At 49.4% G+C, this 27,538-nt stretch overlaps 1 protein-coding gene across 4 annotated transcripts; it reads right to left on the bottom strand.

Annotated features, from left to right (window-relative positions):
• Positions 1 to 94: 94 nt before the first annotated feature.
• Positions 95 to 27,348, bottom strand: GSN (gelsolin). 4 transcript variants are annotated; one of them, XM_027741299.2, is made up of 17 exons: positions 9,819 to 10,904; positions 8,497 to 8,698; positions 7,856 to 8,010; positions 6,832 to 6,993; positions 6,492 to 6,641; positions 6,125 to 6,214; positions 5,344 to 5,476; positions 5,027 to 5,115; positions 4,507 to 4,722; positions 3,610 to 3,743; positions 2,788 to 2,878; positions 2,443 to 2,613; positions 1,603 to 1,777; positions 1,388 to 1,512; positions 1,132 to 1,209; positions 647 to 707; positions 95 to 467 (listed from the first exon to the last, which is right to left on the bottom strand). In XM_027741299.2, the coding sequence occupies exons 1-17, from the start codon at positions 10,197 to 10,199 to the stop codon at positions 298 to 300; spliced, it is 2,583 nt and encodes an 860-aa protein (XP_027597100.2). In that variant the 5' UTR covers positions 10,200 to 10,904; the 3' UTR covers positions 95 to 297. The 4 variants fall into 4 exon arrangements, with proteins under 4 accessions (XP_027597100.2, XP_039236033.1, XP_039236089.1 ...); XM_039380099.1 differs by lacking the exon at positions 9,819 to 10,904 and adding an exon at positions 27,225 to 27,348 and having other exon boundaries at positions 239 to 467; XM_039380155.1 differs by lacking the exon at positions 9,819 to 10,904 and adding an exon at positions 20,850 to 20,935 and having other exon boundaries at positions 239 to 467.
• Between the last annotated feature and the right edge of the window lie 190 nt (positions 27,349 to 27,538).

Below are 27,538 nucleotides of genomic sequence, written 5' to 3'. Positions count from 1 at the left end.
GTTCTAAGGTGTGTTCCTTTCGAGGAGGTTCAAAGGTGGGATTTATAGGTGCTATTTAATATTTTCTTCTTCGTAACAAACCCCACCATTTCTGTTCTTCCCATATTTCACACAAGCTTTATTGTATTAAATATAATCAAAGCAAGGAGGAGGGTCAATGACCGGTCGTGATTGTTTTCGGAAATTATTGCACAGCTACTTGGCTATTTAACATCATTCCCTCGTTAATGTGCGTCCTGGAGGAAGGAGCTCTTGGAGGCATTGAAGGCACTGACTGGCTCTGTGTCAAACCTGTTCTCAGACATCCACGTCTGCCATCGCTCTCTGCAGGGGATCCACAGCCCAGTACTCGTCATCCCAGCCCAGGAACCAGCCGGAGAAGGTGGGGGGCTCGAAGCCCTGTTTGATGATGGTCACGGGGGTCCTCTTGTCGCGGTTGGAGGGGTTGGTGTCGATGTAGCGCTTGGCTGGGGGGAGGAGGGAACCTCACTGAGTGAATCGGGGCTAAATGGCTGCTCCACTTAACCAACCAACCAACCCCCAAAAGTTTTCACCCTGTGGTCTGTAGGATGTGCATCGCCTGCCTCATGAGCAGACTGTGGGAAAGGGAGAAAGGGATAGTTCAGAGAGGAAAATGTGACATTACCAGATTTCAGTGCCTCAGTCTTTTCTTCTTCTTGAGCATCTTGCCCAATCCATACAAAGACCTAAAGAAAAAAAAATGCATATTAATTATTTCAGCAACAGTCTCTTTCTGAAGGGGTGATTTAGATGAAGTCTCAGTGACCAGAGGGTGACACAGACCCAGAACATCCCCGTGTCGGGTGTGCCTGGGGTGTTGACCCAGTGAGACCAAAGCCATCACTTGATCTAAGAAGCTTTTTGCCTGCATTTTATCTACAGAAATTGTAGATCTGTGAATGAATTCTACACTAGTTTAACACCAGGGGAAAGCAGCAGATGTTTGAACATTTTTACATAAAACATTAAAACTCAGTAAGTTGCCCTGTGGCTGATTTAAGCACAGCCTATTATAGAGCAGCACTGCTGGCTGTTGTAATTCGGGTCTTGATCTAGAGCCACTCTGTGCCTGTTCTTTGCTCCCCTTGTCACCCTGGAAACGTGAGGTACCTGATCCCACGTGTCAAGGATCATCACATCATCTGTAGCCAGGTCATCCTGAGTCAGATCTCCAGGAACTTCTTCAATCTGGAAAACAGAGGGTTAAGGTGAGCACAGGCTTCAAGCACCACTTTACCTATACAAGAGAAATAGCACAAAGGAAGAGCAGGGGTGACACTGATGGTGGGTGGCTCAGAGCAGCTGGGACTGAGGTTCTCCCAGCCTTGGCAGGGGGATGTTGAAGTAACTGATGTCAGAGACTCACCGTGAAGCGCCCGCTCTTGTTGGAGCAGGCGAAGAGCCGAGGGGGGTGGGTGTCCATCTTCTTGTCCTTGAGCCGGGGGGAGGTGCGGTACGGGGCCTTCCCACCCAGGGCTGCCCAGAAATTGTCTGCAAGAGAGAGGCTGGTGCTTCACTTGTTCATGGAAACCACAGCAGGGTTATTATGGTTTGAGTCAGGCTCCCCTGTGACCCCCTCACCTGGCTCTCTGCCCTCAGAGACCTGTACTGGGCGAGCTCCCAGGATCTTCAGCAGCTCCTGTGCTCCCGATTTCTCAGCGTTGCTGGCTCCTTGGCCAACCCACAGGTAGGCAGCAGAGGGAGTCTTCAGGACAAAGGCATCGTTGGAGTTCAGCTGACTGGCTGTAGGATCCAGCTGAAAAGAAGGATCATTGCAGGTGTCAGATGTAACCATCCTCTACCCAGAGCCCATTAGTTCAAAATAAAACCAGAACCTGTCGTTGAATAACCCACAAACAACACACTCCTGGGAGCATGTAAGGCTGTAAGATGTGTGTTCCCTGTATCCAGGTGATGAGTTAGACTTGCCACATGGGAAGAGCAAACAACTGTTTCTCTGTGATCTACAGGTGCACAGGACATGTAGTGCCTGCTCTGTCATTTTGCCAATCTATGGCCATGGCAGGAGATGCAGGAGCTCACTGGGCAGCCCCTGGCAGAGCAGTTCCCTGCTGGGACACTGCTCAGTCACTAACACCATCTCCTCTGTGTCAGCAAGGACAGGTCATCTTGAAGCTGGAAACTTGGGAAGTTACTGGAGTCACCTCCCCTGGACCTGTTCACTAGGATTTAATCTCTGTGTTGTTGCACAGGGTTTTGTGTGCATTTTCTTCCAGAGGAGTGGGACTCTGAACCTGTGTCCTGGCACAAGTTCCATGGGAATTTAGCTCTTCCTGCTTTCAGCATTGTTGTCACACAATGGGCTCAGCACAAGTCACAATGGCCCAGTCCTGTTCCATGGGTTCATGTTCCCATCAGGGCCTGTCCAAACAACACCAGAGTTCTTCCCCTTGCACGTACCTCCACAGCTCTGGTGGCTCCCGAGGTGCTGGATCGGACCTGGAAGAGCCGCGTTTCCGCGGGCGCCGTCTGCCCTCCTTCCCTCGAGGTTCCCCCCTTGTAAACAATCAAGGGCTTGCCCCCAAACATGCTCATCAGGTGAGGAGGCTCCTTCCCTTGCACCACTCGTTTCTGGAGAGAAAGAAACATGCTGTCAGTTTGGAGCAGCACGAGAGGTACCAGAAATGGCCTTTGCAGCTGGAATATCCACACGGCACCCAGCTGGGGGCAGGGCTGTAATATAGGTATTATTTATTCCCACACAGTTGGGGTTTGGTTTCTGCTGGGTTGTGTTTGTTCCTTTACCTGCACAGGGCTGCCTCCCAGCTCCTCATCCAGCTGCACTGTGAGGAAGGCAGAGGTTGCAATCTCATCCTGTGTGGAGTCAGCTCCCTGCCTGGGAGACAAGGCCAAATTCCAGCTTTATTTTCAGCCCTTCCAGACACACACACACCTTACAGAGATCCAGAGGAGTTAAGGAAAACCTGAGTTACCAAACCTTCACTCAACAGGAAGGAGACATTGGTTGTCCTGTGTTGCAGCACAGGGATTACAGGGGGAGACAAGAACCTTTGCTAGATAAGCAGCACAGATTCTGCAGGATCTCCAGCCCAGTCTCCTGTTCTTTCCAGTTTAAGAACACAGCTGTTGGCACTGGGATCAGGAGTTACACGTGCAGCCCCTGGGCAGGCTGTGTCCCTTCTAGGTTCACTCAGGGGTTCTGCCTGTGCCCTCTGCTTGTTGAGGAGCAGCAAAACCACCCCTGTGAGCCTGACTGGAAAATTCCTCCATAAGGACACGGGCTGGGAACTGTCCCAGTCACAACAGCAGAGTATCAGAAGTTCCTCACAGTGATCTCAAAAGTGTAGGAACTCTGCAAAAAGCAGCAGAGTTTGATCCAAAGAAGGGAGTAACTACTACTGGGGGGGGGAAGCTAAAAAAAACTAGCACAGGAATTCCCTCCATTGTTCCACTTCAAGTGAAACATCCCACACCTCTGAGGGAGTGTTTTGTTCGCAAGGGATACTTATCCAGGGTGAAATTTTACTCCCCAAGGCTCCTCTGTAAGTGGGGAGCAGCAGAGATCCATTTTCCAGGCAGACCTGGCATGCAGCAGAGCTCCCTCACCAGGTGTAGATGATCTGGCCCTTCCTGCCGTCGTGCTGGTAGTCGTACAGGATGATGTAGCTGTCCCCGCCGTAGAACTGCCCGTAGGTCGCGGGATTCACCGGCACCTTCTCGGAGCCTTCTATTCTCCAGATCTGGGGCGGGAGCAGCAGAGATGCCTCGTCAGTTCGAGCCCTGAGCCCTTCTCCCGCTCCCGCATCCCCAAATCCCGCATCCCCAAATCCCGCATCCCCAAATCCCGCATCCCCCAAATCCCGCATCCCCAAATCCCGCATCCCCCAAATCCCGCATCCCCCAAATCCCGCATCCCCCAAACCCCGCATCCCCAAATCCCGCATCCCCCAAACCCCGCATCCCCAAATCCCGCATCCCCCAAATCCCGCATCCCGGCGCTCGCGGGGCTGCAGCGCCCCCTGCCGGGCCAGGGCCGACAGCGCCATGGACCCGACAACGGGACGATTCCCATCCCTCTCCAGGGAAGGGAGCTCCGAGGCTTTCCGCGGGACTTCTGAACAGCCAAACCTTGGCCGGCACCTCCGGAGGGCGCTCAGCCCTTTCAGTCCCACCTCCAGCCCTGTCTGTACGGGCACAGGGTGAATGGGACAGGTGCTCCCACAGAATCACCCCCCACACGTGATGGCAACAGGTACAACAACCAGGAGGAGGAGGAATGAGGGAAACTGTGGGGTCAGAATTAACAGAATCACCACCACTTACCTGCAGGGCTCTCCAGACCCTGCTGGCATTTCTGGTGTTAAACATTGCCCCAGTGCTCACAAAAGCCCAGTGCTGAGACGGCTCTCAGGCCTCCATTTGTCCCACTGCTCTTGCAGGAATGCCACCGAGGGGCAAAGAGAAGGTTGGGAAGCTCCCCAGAGGGGTGCTGGCACTGCTGACCTGTTTCTTGCCGGAGCCATCATCCTCCATGCCGTGCTGGGCAGCCATGGCCCTGGAGCTGTGCAGAGTGGCCGCGTCGAAAGGGACCTGCTCGATCTTGGCAATGTGACCAGAAACGTGGGCCTGGCCCAGCCCCTCTGTCTGGTCCTTGTCCCGCCAGTTCTTGAAGAATTGCTTGAACAGAGGTGTCTCACCACTCTCAGGGAGGACTTGGATCTGAAATGAACGAGCCTTTAGAAGCATCTCCCCAAGGTTTATCTACCCCTTCTCTTTTGCACTCTTTGGAGAGAGGTCACGGCCAAGGTGAGGGTATCTGACACGAGAACATGAGCTGTGCTGGGGGAAATGCTGTTTAAGGGCAGGGTTAGTCCAGGAGCAGCACTGCAGTGTCTCCCTGCAGAAAAGCAGATCACCCAAACCAGGAGCTCCCTGAAAGGCCAGGAGTGGAGTCCCCAGCCCATGAGGCAGAGAAGTGTCCCCCGTGCTTGGGGTTGGTCACAGGAGGGCTGCACCTCCTTACCTGGGTATGTTTGGGGTAACCCATCTTGTCAATGAACTCAGAAGCTGTTTTCAGTGCTGCCTTCTTCTCCTCAGAGTTGGCACCTTTGCCTTTGATGAAAACAGAGAGAAAAGAGGTCAATTTTTTTTTACCCAAAGAAGAAACTGCCCCAGGAACCTTTTGCAACAGTAGAAGGGCCAGGCCTCCCACATAAATGATGCCAAACAGCAAATGACAAGTGTTTGATCTCTTTTGTGCCTTTTTTGATGGCTGAGAGAAAACACAACTGCCTTTCTACTTATGACATTAACTCTTTTCTCCCTGGTTGTCTCTGGTACCTTTCCAAACAAAGATCTTCCCATCTGTGCCATGGTCCAGGATGAAGCAGTCATCTGTGCTCAGGGCTGCCTGGGAGAAGGGGTTCTCATCTGCCACCAGGGACACTGCCATGTTCCCAGCCCCATTGGAGACCTGTGACAACACAGCACAGAGGTCACACAAGGCACTCCCTGCTCCTCCCCCAGTTCAGAACTCAGGCAGGGGAAGGGAAATACATTTGAATGCACTGGCTCTGCAGGCACTATTGTTTTCAAACAGGATACCTCTGACACAGAAACAGTATGACAAAAACATAACACTTATTCTGAAGAACTCAAGTGCTTCCAGCAAAGCAGGTACTGCTGGGACCAAAGAGAGATTGGTCCAAAGTGGTAAATATCCTTGGTGCAAAGGCAGCCAAGAGATACCTTCTAGAGCCAACCAACTGCACTTGAGGATGGAGGGCAGCTGAGAACAGGCCTCCCTGAATTGAGTGGGGTTACTAATCTGAGTTTCTGTACTGATTAAGGGGTGAAGTTCCACATTACAAACCATTCTGGCAGAGATTCACCCCATCATTACTGTCTCCCTACAGTCCAGAGTGGTGATAAGGACACCAAAAGCACATGGACACGTGGTGTGAGCAACCAAGGCCCATACACAAAGCTTGATAAAAAGCCAACAGCAGAGTGAGGCAGGAGCAGGACTGGGATCAGCTCAACTCCTCTCTGCTATTCCAGCCCCATCTAAGTGAACAAAGAGCACTCTGTTCTCTCCAGTGTTATGTCAGGACCTCGTTACCTTGTAGAGCTTGGCCAGCTTTCTGTTGGCTGTGTCGGTTTTGGTCTCATCAGAAACTCCTGGTGGCAAAGTGGGCTTTGGTCCCAGGACCTCGAGAGAGAGAGAGAAAAATCATTATCAGCCAGTCCAAGGGGACCTTCATTCCCAGATGCTCCAGTCAAGGGAACAAGTGGGAAAAAATTCCAGCCCGACAGTGTAAGTACACCCTGATGTCCCAGCGACGCAGAGAGCCGAGTCCGCACCGAGCTGTGTGATCACACCACTGACACTTCACAGGGAAAGACACCACTGAGCCTGCCCACCCATCCCACCGACCCTTCCACACAGCACCCTTCCCCCTGCAGCACAGACTGGAGCAGTGACTGACCTGGAGCATCTCCTCCCGCTCGGATCCCTCCTCGGACACGTAGACCTTGGCGCGGCCGTTGCGCTCGTTGTCCCGGATGCCCTTGGCCAGCACCGTGGCCTTGAGCCGCTCCTGCCGGTTGCTGTTGGAGCCACACCATTGGAAGATGTTCTGGGGGAAAGAGGAGAATCTGTCAGTGTGACAACCCCCTTTCTGGATGGGATGGGACTCGATGGCTGGGACTGACCGATGTCAGGCTGCTTCAGACATCACCAGAGCAGGGCAAAAAAACCCTTCCGTGACTCTGGGACAGCTCCTGCCCTTGGAAATCTGCCAGACCTGCCTTTTCCATGGTACTCACACTGCCCAGGTCCAGGATGAAACAGTCCCCTGTGTTGAAGCTGTCCCAGCTCACAGGGACCTCCGTGGCCCGCACTGTTCTCCTGCCTTTGACCTGCAGCAGCCTCTGCACAGTGACCTCGTTGGGGACCACGTGTCTGAAGCCAGAAGCAACACCACCAGCCTGAGGGAAAACACAGGGACAAGGATTCACACGGGGACTGCTGAAGAGTGTATTGCCATGTGTATAACATGTCCTGCCAACCACAGGTTATCCCAACCTCACGATTCACCTTCTCTGCTGTTAAAGAAACACTTGGAATTCCTTATCCATGCAGGCAACAGGGCTCATGTCACTTATCCTCAAGAAAAGCACAACCAAATTTAAGTGAATGAAAATAATAACAAATGAGTGGGAGATAAGCACGACAGAAAGCCCAGGAAAGTCTTAGACATGAGGAAATGTGGGCACTTTGCAAGCATTTGGCCTGATACCGCTTTCCTTGTGCCTTTGGACTCCTACAGACACAACTGCTCTTCACTGCATGTTTTCACTTCTATCCCACTTCACCGTGATGGCAGAGAAGAGAAACTCCCACTACTGTTCATCTGCTTTACCAAAACACTGCACATGCTGAGGAGGAGGGTTCAGCACAGAAACAGTCTAGGAAGGTCAAACTGCTATGCAAGTGAGGAGAAGTCAAATCTCCTGGGTGGGCGTTTCCCATCAACTCTGCTGCTTTTTTAATTCATTCCAGGTGTCCCGGGACTGTTCTTTCCTCTGCTTCTCGAAGAAAAACAAAACCTTGATTCCTAAAATTTTCTGGGGCTTTTCTTGTGTATTATTAATTCAGCCAAATCTCTCCCAGTGGGATCTGCTGTTCTCCACCCTGTTCCAACTCACTGAAAACATCTGGCTGAGAGTAGGTTTTAAGCAACTGGAAAAAGGGCACTTCTCACTCTCCTGAGACCTGGGCGGAGGGCAGGGTGCCATTTGCTGCAAACTCCATTCCCAGAGGTGCCACAAAGCCCCAGTGAACACCCACCTTGTACTTGATGCCGGATTTGAAGTAGCCCAGGAAGGTGGGGGACTCGTGGCCCTGCACCTCGCGGTGCTGCACGGCCCGGCCCTGCAGGTGGTCGTCCATCTGCACCGTGAAGATGGCGGCGGCCCCTCGCTCATCCTGGGAGCTCTCATCACCTGAAACAGGGAAAGCCAACAGCTTGGAGGATGCTGCCAAAGGGTCTGGGGTTTGCAGGATGTGGGGGAAGCCTTGACATGGCCCTCTGTGACGTTTACTGCAGCAGGCAGGTAGGACGGGAAAATCCCACTCCCTGAGTCAGGAGAGTAACACCTGACCTCCACCCTTTGGGGCAGAAAGGATTTCAGCCACCCCTTTCACCTCAGATCTTGTCCTTCCTGTGAACCTCAGCAGAACAGGGACTTACTGTGTCATCTTGATCAGGAGAAGGTATTTTTAGGAGCAGAGGTGGCCCTACTCACTACTGCAGGCACCACTGCAAATATTGAAGGTGAGCAGGGCTACACCCACCCCGAGCTGCACCTCCTGTGCTGCCAGCCGGGCTCTTTATCTCCTTGGGTGGCATTCCCTGGCCAGGGCAGGGGCCGTGGGAGGCTCAGGGGTTGCTCTGGGCTCCCCATTCCCAGGCCACTCCCCTCACTCACCCAGCCAGAAGTGCAGGTCGTACTGCAGGTTCCCGCTGCGCTGTTTGATGGTGTTCAGCACCAGGTAGGAGTCTCCTGTGAAGAAGTCTCCATACAGGTTTTTAGGCACCGGGACCAGGTCAAACTTCTCGACTCTCCAAATCTGAAGGCCGGGCTCCTTGCCAGCCTTCAGGAACTCGGCGTGTTCCACCATGGTGACAGGCTGAGGGGACAGAGGATGGGGCTCAGTGTGCAGAATACAGAGAAGGGTGTGTTTAAATTAAATTGCTTCTGACCCCTCAACTTACTGTTCCAGGCAACAAGTGCAAAGATTCCTTCTTTCTCTCGCATTGATCACTGTTAATTTTCACTTCCTGACTTACCCTTTCCTGGACTCTATTTTCTTTGTTTGTTGTCCACCTCTCTTGATTTTAATATACATATTTTCCTTATCAACCTATAACTTTTCAATATGGCACATAAGTGAAGGGCTAATTCCCTTTCCTATAAATGCTGCATGACATTCCAGACTCTCGGAAACAAACCCCTTTTAACTGCACATTGCACATCTTGCACAAACATTGTTTACAGGTTTCCTAAAACCAGTGTGATCTTACCCAGCTCTTTCTGGAAAATGCTGTGAATGTCATCAGATTTAGGTAATGAACAGGTTTCTTAAAGCTCTTCTGTTCTGGCAAGTTACTTCAGAACTTCTGTGTAACTTGTCCCTTGTAGGAATGACAGTAATTTACACAACATCCTGTCCTAAGGACATTGCAATTTTGGTTTAATATGTTTATTGCCATCCTTATGCAATATATTCACACTATGCAATATCCATTACTTTAACAAACATCATCAACACTTTTCCCTGCTATAAAAGAATTCCCTTTGGTAATTCTGGAAGGAAATGGAATGTTTCTATTGCATTGGCAGTGAAGTTTGTCCATGGATCACATCATGCCTTGGGGTGCTATCAGGTAACAAGGAAGAAAACATTCAAATATTCCATTAGAAGCATCCAGTGTTTTGACAAAGAAGACAGTTCACAGCAGCTGGTGGACAAAAGGACAATATGCCGAGCTTTCAAGGCAGAAATAAAGGATGTTACAAACTAGAAAGCAAAACAGCAAGTTAGGTACCAGTGACTCCTAAGCTGAAATCAGATCTCAAAGATGGAGAACAATGAACTTCATTGCAGTGATTCCAGTCAGCCCAACTCCGCTTCTCCCAAACTCCCACCTCAGAACCACACAGACAGAGAGTTAAAAGACAGTGGGACTCTTACAAGTACCTAAACCCCAGAAGTTTTCCAGGGTTTAACTGGGATGTTAATGACTTACCACAGCTGAGAGCACAACAGCTGCTGTAACAACATATCCCAGCCCTGCCATGGACATGGAGCTGACACAGCTCAGCTTCAGGGCCATCGTGCAGAAAACGGTGAGGAAAAGATAATTGAAGTCCTTTTTGCCCATTTCTAGGAGCAAATGGGCTTCTCCCTTCTCTGCAGAAGCTGTGGGGAGTCCCAGCTGCCTCCTCTCGCTGCTGGGGCAGATGAAGGGCAGAAGCCAATCTTTTATCAGGGACAAACACACCCACCCCCTCGGCAGTGCAGGGGCGGAACGTGTTTGTGCAACAGGGCTCTTGGAATCTCGGAGCCTCCTCAGCCACTCAGAGGCTGAATCCCAGCAGGCTCCAGCTCCAGACAATATGCTATCCATTACCAACGGCTCAGCGAGGGGCAAACGAGCCAAATATCCCGTCACGAGGCCAACGGGAGAGGAAGGAATTAAGAGACATCGGCAGCAGAGGCAACACTTTGTCAGCTGAAAGCTGGGAAGTTTGATGGGACACAGAGGAACAGCACGGCTGCTCCAGCTGGCACTGGATGCAGGGAAAGACTTTGGAGAAGACAAGCACTGAAAGGATTCATCTGAACAACCTGAGGGGGGAGGGAATACGGCCTCACCTCCCTGAACTTGTCAGAGGAGCAAGATGCAAAGTTCAGCCCCTGCTTTGCACCCGAATGTAACTTCCACACGTGCCCCTGTCAGAGTGACACTGTGGGGTTTGGGGTGGACCAATGGATTTCAGCTCCTGTGCTCACAAAAGGGTGAGCTTGGAGCTTGGAGGCAACAGAACAACAGCTCATTCAATAATTCAATCATTTCACAACCAAGTATTTCTGAGGGTGTAGCAACACCCTGTGCAGGAACACAAAGCCATCAAACCTACTCAGTCCAACGGAATTACAGCCCTGGCTGATTGTAGCATCCCAACCACCTGCCACCAATGAAGAGATCACTCCTCCAACCATCTCCCACCTCAGCAAACCCATCGGTCACGTTTTCCAAGCGTCTGCAGTGAGCAGACTGGGCAGGAAACTTTCCCTGTGGCCCTTCAGGAACGGAGCAGCCACACAAGATGTGCTGCTGCTCAATTCTGCTCTTAACAGGGGTGAATTCCTGACAGGAGGAGCTTCCCACTTCCAGAATCTCTCAGAGGATGCTTAAATAAGGGCCCAAACTCTCCAGCCACACAACAAAACTTCCACGAAGGACAGAGCAGACCCCGCTTTGTGCCTTCTCCACTCTCCAGGAGGATATTTTCTCTTTCCTCCCTCAGGAGAACACTCTGTTTCTGTCTTGTCCGTGCTGATGCATTTTGTTTGGAAATGTCACCTTGGCAATGTACCTTTAAAAGTTTCACTGGAAATTCTCAGACTGACACAGGCAATAAAAACAATGTGTTAGTCCTGATGGTATTTCTGATCTCTGGGAAGGAAGTTCAGAGTGTCAGAGGTCCGAGACCCAGTGAAAAACATGCTGGAACCCTGACTCCAAGGAAGGCAGCTGGGAAAGGCTTTGGCAGCTGCAGGGAACCCAAACCAAGATGTCTGGGTTGCATAACATTAGAAAGAGATGGGTCCCTTCCAAATGGAAAAATACTTTGGGCTTTTTATTCATAAATTAAATACCTGTATAGTGCCACAGCTGGGCAAACCTCACAGACTTTTTGAGGGTGGAAAGACCCAGGATCATCTTCTCTGTTACCATCCCTCTGTAGGATGTACTGGAATCTGCAGATATATGTATACATGATAGTTTTGAAAAACAATTTATTTAGTCTTCTAATTAACTGGGCATTTTTTAATCCAAGCTTGCATTGCCAACAAGCTGCAGAATGTAAATACAGGCAAAAGAGGGAAAGAGGGCTGCAGTGAATAAATAGTGTTCTTTTGTAAAATGAATTAATCTGAGCCATTTCTGAAGGGAATAGGTGTAAATCTACCCCAACAGCTGGTGTGGTTTATGACTGCTGGCAGCAAATGTTGCATTGTTCAGTGGAGCCCCAGAAATGTGTGTTCTGGACGTTGTACTGAGGGCATTTGCCAGCTGAGATCACCAGGGCCCTACAAGAGGGATGTCCTGATGGAGACATGGAAAACAGGCACAGTGAGAGCTGCTCTTACTAAAACTGTCCAGCTCAGTCCCAGAAAGGGTGCTGTGCAAGGCCAAGGTCTTATGCAAAGGGAAGTTATTTAAGGAAAACAAGGAAAGATCTTGGAATACAGGGTTTCGGCACAGATGGATCAGCTAAATGACACTTGGCTGTGCAGTGATAAAAACAAGAACTCGGGAGAAGAAATCCAATGATTTGAGCAACCCGGGGAAGACAACAACTTATTATGGGCTCCAGATGTGCAGTGACACAACCAGGACAGGGCTACCCAGGAATGGCTGTGCTGGAGCCTGGCTGAGGAACAATGCCAGGGGTGTCCTGCTGTGCTCCCAGCACAAACTGCAACACTGGGTACAACACGAGCCTCTGTGCCTGCCCCGCAGACCAAAGGCAGAGTTCGGAGGCTGCTCCTCCAGGGCAGTGCTCAAGGATTTCCCTGAGGCTGGAAGCTGCTGGGTTCAGAGGAAGGGCCACCAAGGCAGAGGCAAAGCTGCCACTGGCCCTGCTGTGCGTCCTCCCTGCCGTGGGGTGTGCGAGCCCTGGCTGCTGATGCTTCCCCTGCCTCTCACCTGGAGGCAATTGTTGTCTCTCCTGGTATCCAACCCAAAACACCTCCTATTTCCACCCTGCAATCAGCAACTGTCTTTGCCTCCCTCCCCAAGTCCTTCCTCTGTGCCCTGTATGTTCAGCTCTGTCTGTGCCTCCCCCTCATCTGTCGCAGCCCCCTTGTGCCCTCACAACCTTCTTGCTCCAGCAGCACTTGGGCCCTTTGTCTTTCCTCTGAATTTGTTCCTGCTGAGGAGTGCCCAGTTCTGCACTGCTCAGAGAGGGCCCAGCACAGACAGACTGAGAGAAATGTCCTGCTCCCTTCGGGAAAACCTGTGGACACAGAGCCTGGAATCTCTTACTCTACCTCATCACACTGCAAAGTCCATTAGAGGGAATAATTAATGCCTGGTTCCTCCACACCAAATATCCTCTCCCATCTTCACACCTACCACCACCTAAAGCATCTCATGATGTATCTAAACTATCTTTCTACAAAGCAACATCATCCAATACTGAAAGAAAACCTTCATTTTATTAAGTAACTGGCCACTTAGAAGAGAAAAATGAGCACAAGGGGTTTTCTTTTAGGTGGCAATTCATACCTGGATAAAAAACACACACAGAGCAAGGACTTACCTGCCCAGGGCTGCTCAGGAAAGCTTGGCTGGATTAAATGAGGCTGAGACAAGTGGTGGCAGTGAGGTCACCACGTGGCTGTGCTCATTTGCAGCTCGGGCGTCTGCTGGTGACGGGTTCAGATAATTTGTCTAAATTTGCTGCGTAAACAAAGCCCACACAGGAAGGGCTGCAGCCAACACAGTGTTACACACAGAGCTGCTGCTCACTGCTGCAACTACTCCTGCCTTTCTGCACGGCGGGAAGGGTGGCACTCGCAGAGCATTTAATGGGTGCCATCAAAATAACTCACAAATACAGACTGAATTTCTAAAGTATGGGGAGAACAGTAAATCTTAGTAGAGTCTGTACCCACCCTACAGTCATGCTGCAAAAATGCATCTGATTGTATCTTGGGGGCAAATAGCTGCATTTCCACCCAACTCACTCTCTCTGTCCCTCTATTTATTTGCCAAACGTTGCCCGGAGAATACGAACTGCTCCAAAGAAATAACAATATATGTCCTCAGGAAAAGAAAGCCTCACTTGTGTCCCAGCATTCCAGGCCTCCTATACCAAGTGCCAGAAGAAGTAAATCGCTGCTGTATTTCTGCTGCAGCAACAGGAAAACCCTAAATTCTTGTGTTTTGCAAGAGGCAAAGGGGTATAATCCTACTGGTACAATCAATCCAAGGAAATCAACAGGTTGTCCTTGCCACAGTAACACCAGAGTAAGAGCTGCATTCTCCAGATCACTGTCTGAAACAGTGACACTGGAGATATCAATTAAACAAAACCACAAATGAAGTTATTTTCTTGCTCCAGGTTTAGCTGTTTCTGCACTTTGAGCAGAATCTCCACTGCCTGACTGCCCACACAGCCATTTCCTTTTTCTCTGAGCCTCTGCAGATCCACAAAATCTCTGATGAACTTACAAAGATTGTGTGAGTGGCACCACAGGATCCTTGAAGTTCTGACAGTCAAAACTCGGGACATTTTGCTGCGGAACAGGGAGAAAGGCAGAGGGTTCAGCCCAGGATTCCCAGTGATGACAGGGCAGTGGAAAGGAAACCCTTGTCTGTCCCTGCAGCCCCCCTGCCAAAGCAGGGTAGAACATCACTGACTCTGCAGTGAACCACTGAAAAGAACTCTGGGGGCACTTCAGCTTTGTTACCAAGGGGACAGGCATTGAAAAATATCTAAACCCATAGATTAGCTCGGTTTTCAGTCTCCAGGCAGCCTTGAATTCAAACACACACAAAACTAAACCCAACCCCTTTCCTTCCATGTCCTGAAGAAGCCAGTAAACAAAGCTTATTTGGGGTAAGAAAAAAGTGGCACGGGAGAGCCTCCTCCTACCCCAGCCATGGTGACTCCACAAACTATTTCAGCTCCTATTTGAGGAGCAGCACAGTTATTCCCAGCAGCTCCATCTGAACAGGCACAGCCACAAATCTAAAAGAATTTGAGCTGAATTGCCTAACTCAGATCAACAGCCCCTGACAGGAAGCCCAGCATTAACTGTGAACTGGCAAGCAGGGGTTTTTTTTGCATTTGTTAAGTTAAAATTCCTACCAAACCACTTTGGTGAATTAGAGGCCCAGAAGATTTGAGTATTGTTCACTTTTTCCAGCTGTTTGTTTGCACTATGAGTCACATCAGCTCTATTCTGGTCTCTACCTTTTGAATAGACCCACTTAGTAAACACAGAGGGCTTGGTCGATGCACTGAGGTGAAAACTTCAACACAAAAGCCTGAGTTTCTCCTCAGCTGCAGGGCTGTAAACTGGGAAGAACATTACTTACACCTGAGAAAGCTTTGGAGGATATGAAGGTCTCCCCTCTGAACACACCCAGATTCAATCAGCTGATACAACTTCAGAGCCCTGCCTTGAGAGCATTCTGAGAGCTGAATCATGCACTTACACACAGCACAGGGAAGTCTGGATCACTGGCAACCACTGACTGCTCTCATTCAGTTGGGAGCAAAAATTAATCCTGAGTTACGCTCAAACACAAATCGTTTTGTTCAGTGCTAAAAAAATATTTTCTAGGAGTGCTTATGTAACATATAAGACATAAACCATGGTGTTAAAATGGGACTACCCCCCCCAAAATATGGCCCCTAGAGAGAGCTGGTGGGACAGCCAGAACACATGAAGGGAGGCAGTGAAGACATGCCTGTGGTCAGCTGCAGGGAAATGACACAGATGTTCTTCCTCCAGTCACCAGGCCCTGACTGTGTCCAGGGGAAATCATCTGCAGCTTTGTGCAAACCCTGTCTCCCTGGAGAACGAGCCAATACATTCCTCTGCAGCACAGAAGTCTGTTCAATCCATGATCCATAAACCGAAGGAGAGAGTAATACATTATTGCCAGAGAAGAAGGGCTGGAAACCAGGAGAGAGTCCAAAAGGGAAGCGTGGAACGAGGCCTTCGCTCCACGTGCAGCATCAGGCACAGGCAGCTGGGGGAAAGGACTTACAAGTCACTGCTACCCATGGGACAAGGACAGGAGAAGGACCTGTAAATGTTAGGGCTGAGTGTAAGAAGCACATAAATGACTTTTCTTAGGCCACAGCAGGGCAGGTCCCACAGCCCCTCACCAGCAGGACTGCACAGAACCTGCCTCCATCAGCTCCCACCCTCCACACCAGCTCCACACACAGTTCACCTTCCCACATCCAGAACCTCCCCAGGAGGCACGAAGCAACTCCAAATTAACAGAAATTAGTTCACTTCATGCACATTCAAAACCAGGGTGCTCCCTCTAGGCCAGGGCCAAGGCCCAGGACGTGGGGCTGAGGGTTCCAGGGGCTCCCCTGCTGACAGGGCACACCCAGACCTGCTGGGGGGACAAAGGCCTGCCCAGCCCTGCCCAGCACACACCAGTGCTGGAGGCTCCTGCAGGCCCCAGCAGGGACAGGACCACCCCTGGTTCCCCATTTCCCATAAAGCAGTTTCCCTCACAAACACCAACTTCCCAGTAAATCAGTGTGGAGCCAGAGGGAGTTGTCAGAGTTCCCCTTTCCACTCTCAGTTCTCTGAGCACAGGTAGGTGTGGGCACTGTGTGAGTGACTGTGGGTGAAGATCCAGAGCTGCTCCCAGGGCTGTTCCCAGCTCCAGCCCCGCCCTGGCAGCCCGGTTCCCATCCCGCCGGGCACAGCCACCAGAGGGCAATGCTGCGAACACACGCGCCAAAATTATCCCAGCAAAGTGATTAACAGAGGGGAGTCCTTAATTTTATTTCATTTTAATTCAGGTTTTGGTGTGCAGGAACCACAAGCATTCCCAGAGCCAAGAGCCTGAAAGAAGGGAAAGTCCCGATGGTGTGAGTTGCTCCCTGCAGCAGCTCCGTCCATCTTGAGAGATCCCGGGATGATTCACTTCCTCCAGTGTTTTAAAGGCACTGTTTGGAATTGTAGCTGTGTTTTTACTGCGTGTGGAAACACTCAGTAAATAACATATGTTTAAACTTCGGGTTTGGACGGTGTCCCACTGGCTGACTGTCCTAACACAGACAAACGTTGTTTCTCCCTCTCCAACTGTGCTGGGACATCAGCTGAGATCAGTCCAGCTCTCCAGGTTCTCAGTGGGAGGTGAATGAGGAACAAGAGAGGAGAAGAGAAAAGGAAGGACCAAAACCACAGTCTGTAGTTAGAAAAGAACACTTCGAAACAGGCAAAAGGAAAAAGAAAATATAAATCTTCAGAGCCCCTACAATCCAACCAGAATTTTGATCACAAAACCCTGACGACCTGGTTTGAATATCCTGACTGAGGATGCAGTTACTCACCAAGTCCCAAAGTGGGGAAAACTGAACAAACCAAAACAAAGGTCATTCTCCAGAGGAAAGTGTGAAATCCCTGGAATGCCAACCAAACCAACCACTCCCAATGCCAGCGGCACCACCAGCTGTCCTTGATCCAACCCGGCTATTCCAAACTGGCACTTCCAGACTGTCCTGCACTGCAAAGCACCCCAGGACAAAGCTGCCAGGGCTCTCTTTGCCTCCACTAATGTCAGAGCTCTACTTAACCTTACAAATGCAGCATTAGAGGATAATCAGAGATAAACACCCGCTGGGAAAGGCTGCTCCTGCCCTTCCTAACTTCTCTGACCAGGCTTTCCTTCCCTGAGCAGGTGTGAAGTGCTCAGAGCTGACATTTCATGGACACTGTCTGACCTGATTTCATCTGTGAGGGGCTTTATCAGTGCCTCATTATGCCTTCCAGTGCCCTGGATCCACACGTGGACCAGCAGAGCACAGACTCTGATGGACACAACCGGACCTGTGCTATGTGAGGGCAGCATTCCCTGCTGCCATCAGGACATTCCAGCAGTGCAGCTGGATCTGGAGGGGATGGACACAGACAGTCACCCAGCAGTGGCTGGCAGGCAGTAAGAGCCTGATGAATCTGCCCTGGCAGCTGCTGCACTTTTGCTATCAGGGTGTAGGACACCAGTGTAAATACTGGAAATCTGCCCACAACCGTGACTTCTTGGGAAGCAGGGATGAGGCAGCAGCATATCCTCTGAAATCCAGGCCTGGTGCATGCCCAGTCTGCTCAGACACCTCTACCACCAGTTCATTTACCTTTCCTCTCCTCATTTAAGCACCTGAGCGAACCTTCAGTTCAGAAACCCCTGACCACAACAGCTCCCAACTGCTCGAGTCACAAGGACAGACCCGAGGAAAACTGCCCCAGCACTTTTCCAGCCTCCCCTTTGTCTGAACCCGTGCTGTGATCAGCGGGACAGCTCTGCTGCTGTGCCCCCGGGGCTGCCTGAGCCTCCCTGCCTTTCCCACTGCCCCTGCTTTGTGGAGCCTCCTGCAGCAAAACACTTCCCCAAGTGCCAAACTGCAGCGTGCAGCTCAAGAGCTGTGCACTATCCCCACCTAGGGAGTCGGGTCTGACACAAGGAAACAGTTCCAGCACGGCTCCAGCTGAGAACTCCTGCGAGTTTAGTGCTTTTATGGGAAAAGAATTAATCATCCAGAGCATTTCTTTCCGATTCCCTCAGGCTTCTTAGTGTCTGAAGTGATTAATTAGTGATTAAGAGACAGAAAAGACACGGACTTGAACTGATGCTGTGAGAAGCAGAACAAATGACGTGACAGAGGTGCACAAAGAGCTGCACCAAAAGGAGAAAAAAAGATAATTTGAGGTTTTCTTCCTAATCCAAAACCTCAATGACCTTTGAAAGGGTGTCACTGGACAAGACACCTTTTGAGTCTGGAGTTTAAAAGGATCCAAAAGAGATTACAAGTGGTCATATAAAATAATAATATATAAAATTCTCTTTTCAGTTTGTATTTTTAGAAGGGATATCAAATACCTGGTCTGGAGAACCAGACAACCACTAATGAGCAGAAATAATACACAGCTTGTTACACACAGATCACCCATATGAGAATCTTCTGCCTTTTCAGGAAAAGCATTGGATAGTAATCAGGCAGAGCAGAGACACACTCAGAACTTGATTATCCACATGACAGTTCCCGAGTGCTGGGGAACAGAAAACAAGAGCAGCTGTTTCTCCCAGGCAGTACCTGGTTATTGTGCCCAATCTACTTCATGTCTGTGTTTAACCATGTTCTGCTTTACTGCAACCAAACTGCAAAACTCGACCATTTCAGCTCAAAATAAAAATCTTGTTTCTTTTGGTGTCAGGATTCCACAGCTAAACAGGGAAAGGGCTGGTTTGTGAAGCTGCACATTCCTGTCCAAAATCCTCTTTCACATATGTGCTACTCAGTAGCAACACTGATGTCTGAGACTGGGATTAAAATGGAAAGCTTGTATTTGTAAGTGAGCTGAGAACAGATATAAATCCAGAGTACAAAATACATCACAGGGCTATTTTAAGAATGGTTTGGTTCCCACTGGGATTCTGTAAAACACCCAACCGACAACAAAAAGTTATTTTATCTGAATTTAGGGTGGGAGAAAGCACTGGCTCATGTGGGTCAGCTGCTTCTTGTCCCGTGGGAAGGCCTGTCCCTCTCCTCTGCCACAGGAGCAGCACTCAGTGACACTGCTGACCATGTCACCAGCTCAGCAAAGGCCTGAGGCACTCACCAAATTATATAAAGCAACAGCAAAAGCAGCCCTGTAATGGAACATGTCAGGCAGCCTTTTAGCCAGAGCTGGCAGCAATCCCCCTTGGTAACATTATCAGAACCATGAAACTGGACTGTGGAATGCTGCCATCCCTGCTTTGGTGTCGAAAGGAATGAATTCACAAACGTTGGATTTGTGCCTGTGAAATCCAAGTTACATTAGCACCAGCAGCAGCATTTTTGCTTTGTCACCTTTCCACATTGAGAAGCAGCCAAAGATTGATGGCTGGTTCGGTTTCCCCAGGGTTTTCCCCATAGCACTGGAATTTCATCCAGCTGGAGAAAGCCTCCACTCTTATGAGAGCAGGAGACATTCCCCTGGGGACACGGCAGGTACTCAGCTCTCACTAAAATTGTTATCTAAACTCTCAACCAACCCCTGAAAAATCCCTCCCTGTATTTAAACATTTGACATTTCAGCAGCTCACCATCCACCCCTGTCACCAAGGAGGTGGAAATAAAATTCCTGCCCTGTCTTCTCACTGAATTCCAGTGAAATCCCTGGAGCTGGACTTCCCAGCACTCCAGCAAGTCCAGTGATGGTATGGATAGACACTGATACCCCGGGCTGGTGCCGAGGCACAGGCCAGCATTCCCATTATCCACTGCTCCAGGGATGGACAGAGCTCAGCCCAGAGCCTGGAACCCCCAAGCCCAGGCAGGGCTGTGGTGCCAACAGCAGCCATCCCATGGAGCTGACGTTAAACTGGGCTGACTTCTGCTGCTCTCTGCTCGTGGCACAGGCTAAGCTGTGATCTCCCACCTCTCTGGAGTAAAAACTATGGAATAAACTGTCTCATGGACAAGAGAAACCAGCTGCAACAGCCAAGGTTGTGCGAGACCCATTCCTCAGTACTCGGGTTTCCCTTCATTTTTCCAGATGGATGTTACACAATGTTCTGTAAAACAGTTTGAGAAACCTAAAGGAGAAGAGACATTTCAGGAACCCCCCACCCCAGGACACCCTGAGCTGAGCCATGCCATACTCCCACAAAGGAAATACAGGAAAATTTGTTTTGCTGATAAACTTGCATCATGCAGAGTTGGTAGTGGAAAATGGAAATTGTAATGATCAGTAAGAAAAATAAGAGACTTAAGGGGAAACAATGCTAGTATCATCCTTGTTAGCAAAGTCGGATTTTTTACATCCAAAAGCAAATAACATTCAAAGCAGTTTTATTCCAAGAGGATCTACTTACTAATGAGGCCTCCTTGAAACAAGTCATCCCCATAACTTTTTTTTTTTTTAACCACTCTTCCTAGGAAACATTTTAAATACGTTTTCAGTGTCCACATCTTTTCGGAATTTCTATTCAAACAGAGCTTTCAAACATTCTTCCCCCAGACAAAGAACAAAGCAAACAAACCCCCGCTGTTCCCTCGGCCGCTCGCTCTGCTTTCACCAGCGTTTGCGGGGGGCTCCTCCGGCCCCCCCCGGCCCCGCACCGACCGACGGACGGGAACGGCTCGGCGGCACAGCCCGGCGGGACCTCGCAGCAGCCGCAGGGATCGCCCCGGGACGGGATCCCGGCGCCGCGGCCGCCCCTTCCCTCCCCCGGCCCCCCCGAGCCCCCGCGTTCCCTCTAACGGAGGGGACCCCCGGCAGCCGCTCCCGGCCCTACCTGGTGCCGGCACTCGCGGGGCAGAGGCTGGGCAGGGCCGGGCAGGGCTGGGCAGGGCCGGGCACAGCCGGGCAGGGCAGGGCAGGGCAGGGCAGCCCCCGGGGCGGGACCCGGCGCGCCCCCAGCTCCGCCCTCCGCCCGCCCCCGCGGGGCGCGGCTGCGGCACCGCCGGGAGGGCACCGGGACCCCGGGCACGGGTACCCGGGCACAGAGACCCCGGGCACGGGTACCCTACAGTGCCGGTACCGCCCGTGCCCTCCCTGCTGCCAGGGGCACCTCGCCCTGCCCAGGCCCTCGGCCTGCCCGGTGGATCCGGGCTGGAGGAGAGGCTGTCCCTGCCCTCCCTCCCTCCCGGACAGCCCCGCTGGCACAGGGCTGTGAGTCAGGGCTGACCAGGGGCATCATCCCGGGAAACGGGCACCAGCGAGTTTGGGCAGCGCTCGGTGCTCCCGCCCCTGCTCCGCTCCCGCTCCTCGTGCCTCCCCGGCGCTCCCGAGGGAACAAGGCGCTGTTGAGTCCCCGGACAAAGCCGCCCTTCACCGGGGGCCGGGGGAGGCTCAGGCTCGGTGCCGTGTCCCCTGGGCGGCGGGGCCGGGTGGCTCCATCCCGGCACTGGCACAGGGCGGGAGGGGAGGCCAAAGCACAGGCTGAGGCCACAGTTTCCATGTGGCACCCGGAGCCAGGGCTGCGGGATTTGGGCTGAGGCACACACGGGGTCCGTGTCCCTTCCCACGGCCCTGGCAGGACCATAAGCAGCTTTTCCCTGAGCTCCACTTCACCCATTTCCAGCTCTAATGGCCACAGCCTCTCTTCCCGACTCAGCCTTCTCCACCCTTCTTCTACACTTTTGAGTGTCCATATGCTGAGGTTTGTTCTCTTCTCTGGGTGTCAGTAGCTTTTCCCTGGCTTTATCCCTGTCACATTGATTTTCTGTTGAGCTGGGATTTTTCTCGTGGTGTGGAAGATGCTGCAGTAACTGGCAAATATTTCCCTATTTCTTAATATATCACTCTCAGCTGTTGGGATGAGTTTGCTTCTGCCACATCCTCCCACCTCTTCACTTCCAGATAATGTTTTGATGATTTGTTACATGAATTTCCTTGTTGGTTTTTATCTGCTTTCATGCCAGTATCTGCGTGTCCACACAAACACAGGGAGCCTGTAGAACTGTCTCCTTATGTATTATAGTCGTTAATCAAACATCTCCCACGATCCAGTGTGGAATGTCCCAATAAACCCTCCGTGTGGTCTGGGAGGTGTCAGAGTCTCAGAACATCATCCTTGCAAGACTGAGCACCCCTGGGCACGGTGTGTGTAGGAGTGTGATGAACAAATTGGGATGACAGGGGTAACAGAAGTTAAAATTGTTGGTTAGATAACCCAGTTAAGCTCCTAAGAAATTCAACACAGCATTAAATTACTTATATATTAAGTACACACACAAAGACATGGACTTTCTGGCTCATGGACAGAGCACACTCATCCCTCCTGTGGTGATTGTCTTTGAAGCTCGAGAAAGGAACATGATCCTTAAAAGCAAAATAGTAACCATTTCTGTGAAACATCCCATGCAATGACACAGCTGAGAGCTCCTCATCCACTGTCCACCCTACTCAGAAACAACAGACATTTCTAAATTGTTGCATATTCTCCATAGTTTTTCCTTCATACCCCAAGTGAGTCGTGGCAAATCTAAGGCGGGCAGGGAGGCCACAGCCAGCTGTTGTTTTTCTTTGCCTTTCTCCATCATGTAATCAGAGAACTGTCTTGTGCTCTCGAGAGGAGCACTGTACCGAGACAGTGCCACCCTGCAGTGGGTGCTCACAAAAAGGGTTTCTATGCCACCAACAATGCCCTCAGTGCTGCTGGAATGGCACGGGAGTGGAACAATGCCACGGGTAATGATAAAGCCAATGGTGGGTGTTTCTCCTCTGTCGTGGCTGTAACTGAAGAAGATTGTTGTTATGCTTTTGTGTATGAGAGCATTATCATCCAGAATATTTTATCAGGGCTAAAAGCCACCTGCCATTTTGATTCCGTGGGCTGGGAGAACTGTGCCCAACCAGGGCAGTGGTAAAACCTTCATTAAATCAGGAACATCCTTTGCAAAGAGGCACCAACACTGTGCCACGGTCACACAGATTTTTATAACTTAAATTTATCTCCTTGATGTTCTGCACTGTGTTCATATCAAGCACAGGTTCTGTTTAGAGCTCCAGAGGGACAGTAGAGATAATAACTAAGGGAAATTCTACTCTTTCAAAATGTTTTTCATCCCAAATGTGAATGTTTTAGTTCTGTTCTTGATTAAAAATAGAGACATAATATAGTGCATAATATGACTTGCATTTGTAACACAATCATTACACAGCTAAACCACAGATTCTTTACCTGTCCCTCAAACATGATTAATGTCAAATGATTTAACCTTTTAAAAACACTGTGTTCAGTTTTTGGGGTTCTTCTAAGTACTGTTAAATTGTAATTTAACATGGAAATTTTAGGTCCCAGTTTCCACAACGACTGTATTCAACTGGAAATGCAGCCACAGCTGTGCTGTTGAGTGTACAAAGGTGAGCCTGGCACACTGAACCAGCCGAGGGAGTTGCTTTTCAGGAAGAAACCTCTCACTGGAGAGTGGGATGTGGAATCTAAAGTAGAACCAGGACAGTCATTGATGTCAGGAGGAGCCTTGGGAATCACTGTGAATGAGAAGGGTGTAAAGTTTTTCAGGCAAACTTGTGGCAGTTTAATGCTCTGCACTTGCAAAGTCCTGCTCTGTATTGTCCTCCGGGAAGGAAATCCCTTGGGATGGTGCCCAAATCCCTGAGGGTGATTGCTGGCAGCTCCAGGGGTCCCTCTCTGTGCAGGAGCAGCTCTCTGTGGGGCAAATCTTGCCTTGTGTAAGACTTGACTCACCCAGTCGTTCCCCACTGTCAGGATCTGGGCTCTGGGCATGTTGTCATGTCAACCAGGAAAACCACAGCACTTGCATGCCTTTGAAAAGCAGATGCTGGTATTTTGCAGACACTTCTATTGCTGCAACAGTTGGGTTTGGGCTAAAATAGAAGCTACTTGCTCATGACACGTACACTGACTGCTTGGGGAGAAGAGAACCAGGCAGCAGAGCTGAAATGTGACCTGTAAAATAAGTCAGATAAACCCAGTGAAGCTCAGATTTATCTTAAAGGGATAAAAGGGGTCACAGGGAGCACTGGCCCCATCAGCTGGGCTCGCTGCTGCATTTGAAAGTATTCCTCAATACTAGTGTGGAAATCCAGGTGGGAAAGGGGTGAACTTCCACTCTGTCCCTCCATTCCCTGCCTTCCATGAAATATTTACAGAGAGAATCCAGCTGAGCTGCATCTATGTGCACAGGAATTACCACTGGCCCAAATTTTCCACTGTTATTAATAAGTTCAATTTGAAGCACTGAGACTGTAGAAGTGCCAGTGAAAAGATGGGTTTGGGCTGCCTGCTTTACATGATGTGAAGGAACTGAAGAGATAAAGAAGGAACTAAAAAAAAAAAAAACTGACCACAGGGACATTTGTACAGACACCACAAAACTGAAATGGTAAGAGATGAAAGGAGAACTGGGCAAGTCAAGCTTAAAATACAAGTAAAGACCAGTTAGTCCCCTCAGACCAATGCAGTGTTATGTGATCAGCTCCCACAGAAGTGCATTTCAAAATAGTTCCTGAAAAATCCCATGTTTCTCCTTTCTGTCTGTGCCTACATGAACTTGAAGAAAGCCAGAAAATTGGGGTTCAGGGGAAGGAGACAGACAGACAATCAGGTCTGGATGAACCTTACTTAAGCTGCCTTTTGCTCCCTGTGTTTGTGACCTGACAGTTTAAGTTCTGGCAGTCTGGGCTCCAGATTTTCCGAACTGTTGCTAATTCCTGCACCCACATTGCCCTGGAAGTGTCAGCAGTGGTTGTTTCCTGGAGGTGTCTGTCCAACAGGGCTGGTTACAACACGTCTTCTTGCTGCTGCTCTCGGGAGAAACAGTGCTGCACGGAAAAGATGACTGGGGCTTTCTGTGCTGCTCAATCCCATGTTCTTCATCAATGCTGACATGTAATTTAATCATATTTTAAAAGTATTTTAAGGGCTGCATTCTAAAGAGGGGAGCAGATACTATAGAACATCGTGTGTAATTCATTTGAAAAGAAGAAAATCCTCAACCCTTCTATCAGCTGCATTAACTTGGAGTCTTTACTTTTCCTGGGGTTTGTGGTACAAAAATAAACCCAAGAGCAGAGCTCACATGACCAGAAAATTTGGATGCTCTTCTTCCTTCAGGAGGAGACACGTAGAGAAGGCTTTTCAAGAGCAGGCTGGGCTGACCCTGCACAAATCCCCAGAGCAGGGTGGGACCACAGGCAGGATCCCAGCTCTGGCAGTTGGGCATTGTTACCAATTTAGTGGGTTTTAATTACTGTCCTTAGGTTCTGTCCACGTGTTCAGGGTGAACAGGCTGAAGTCAGCCTTTTCTCAATAACTGCTGCAGTTTTTTTTGAGCACTCACGAGAATAAAGAATCAAAGAAATCCAGATGCTGTTACTTGATCTGTCTCACTCACATCTTTAAACTTTAAACTTTACAGGACTATTTGAGAAAAGCGTGCAAAATGATCCAAAACCAGGAGCTTTAAAGCAAATCTCTGTTGCCTTTTACCTCATCTGAGAAAGGAAGGCAGTTTTATACAAAATGTTTGGGAATTTTAGATTAAAAAGACGGATCTTACTCATATTTAGGTAATGGCTTGTAACTGTCTTTGTTGCAGGTAAGAAATAAGAGTAGCTGTATTCCAAAACTGCTGTGCAGTCCATCGCCCTTCCCAGGGGATAATTCCTGTCCTGAATTCCACCTTGCTCACCCCATCCCACTAATTCTCCCAAGGCTGAACCACGGATAGAAGAGTAATCAATGGGTTTTGTGTGGGACATTTGAGCCATTTTGAATTTTAAAACCTGTCAAGCAAACCTTACAGTGTCTGTGTTAACAGGACAGTATTTGGGGCGACACCAAGGAACCGGATTTTTTTTCCAAGGCAGTAAAACCAGACTGTAACTGTGTCAAAACAGCCAGATCATTCTCCACTTAAAAGACTCCCTCTCGTGGAAATCATTCTCACTGGCCTGTTTTGACCTATTTTTTTCTAGTAAAAGTCACTCCATATAAGGTCTTGCAAGACTTGAGAGGGTTTCTGTTGCACAGTGTCACCCGTTTTGAAGTCAGAACCCTGACAGCAGCAGACAGGAGTCCTACATCTGGAGCAGACTGCCAGCAGATTTTGTATTTTGCTACTTGGGTCTTTCCTTTTTATTAATCAGAGATTTATTTATTTTTTTTAGTAGGTAGAGAAAAGGGAAAAAAAATCGAATTGCTTTTTATCTGTGCTTTTCACCCTGTGTAAGAGGCTTCTGCCCAGGTACCAGGAAGTGTTATCAACCACCCAGGGCCTCCCTGGTGGGGGTTGAGTAATAATTAGGGTTTGGGTGATTCATGGGAAGCAGAGGATTCCCTGCATGTTGCTACACTAAGAAAATGGAATTAGTAATGTCACAGAAACAGAGATGGAAAATGCCTATGCTGGAAATGCACTTCCACAGAAATGTGTCAGTGGGGAAGCTGCAACACAAATCCTGGCCAGTGACCCACAGGAGATTTCGATATTTTCCATAATGTGTGGGACTGAAATAAAATCCTTATTGTCCCCTGGTTGTCTGTCAGGAGAGGAAATCACATTATTTGGATTCCATGTCCACGTATTTGGGCAGGAATTCAGCTGTTTTCCATCACACTTAAGCCCCAACCAACTCTCAATCCTAAAAAAAGTGGGATCCCCCCACATGCTTTAATTGAAGCTCTTGGCTTTTGTGGCACTAAAGCTGCCAAAGCATCGTGTTCCCTATAAATATAATTAATAAAATATAAATTATATACAATCTAATAAATATCCAAATAAACACTATTAATAAAATATAAATAAAATATATAAAGAAATATGATTAATAACATATAAATAAATCTAAAAATCTATTAAATGTATAAATAAATACAATCAATAAACCATAAATAAAATAAATTATATGAAATATATAAACAATATAATTAATTTAATATAAAATATATAAATTTATTAAATGTATAGATAAATATACTAAAAATATAATATATAATTACATTAATTATATAAATAATATAATTAATAAAATATATAAATACATTAAATGTGTAAATAAATATAATTAATAAAATATAAACAAACATATAAAAATAAAATATGAAAAAACATATTAAAAATAATGTCACAAGGGACGGACGCCGAGCTCTGCAGCCCCTCACTGTGGTGGAGCCCCGTACCTGCATCGCGCCGGGCTCTTCTTCCTCGCACCATTTCCTGGCGGGGCTTTACTGGGGGCCTTCCAGGAGAATCACTGATCGCTTCCTCGCTTTTTCCGTGAGGGGAAAAGCGGGTGAAAATCCGGGATTTTTCCCGGCGGGCTCCTCCCGTTCCCGGCCTGAGGCGGTGCCGCCGCCTGAGGGCGCGCGAGCGCAGGAGGCGGGGCGAGGATGGGGCGGGGGCCGAGGAAGGCCTCACGCGTGGCCCCGCCCCTCACGCCCCACCTCGGCCCCCGCCTCCGGCCCCGCCCCGCGAGGGGCAACGGCCGCTCTGA

The sequence above is a fragment of the Pipra filicauda genome, unplaced genomic scaffold (genome assembly GCF_003945595.2).
Source record: "Pipra filicauda isolate LSUMZ 115617 unplaced genomic scaffold, ASM394559v2 scaffold100_size2392355_pilon, whole genome shotgun sequence".
NCBI classification, from domain to species: Eukaryota; Metazoa; Chordata; class Aves; order Passeriformes; family Pipridae; genus Pipra; species Pipra filicauda.
Note: the sequence above shows the minus strand (reverse complement) of the source record. Positions and strands in the feature narration are given on the sequence as shown.

Coding starts and splice junctions, on each gene's coding strand:
- GSN (XM_027741299.2), bottom strand. CDS start 10,199: ATGGATAGCATATTGTCTGGAGCTGGAGCCTGCTGGGATTCAGCCTCT. Junction 6,994..7,855: donor AATCCGGCATCAAGTACAAG/GTGGGTGTTCAC, acceptor GTTTTCCCTCAG/GCTGGTGGTGTTGCTTCTGG. Junction 1,778..2,442: donor GAGCCACCAGAGCTGTGGAG/GTACGTGCAAGG, acceptor CCTTCTTTTCAG/CTGGATCCTACAGCCAGTCA.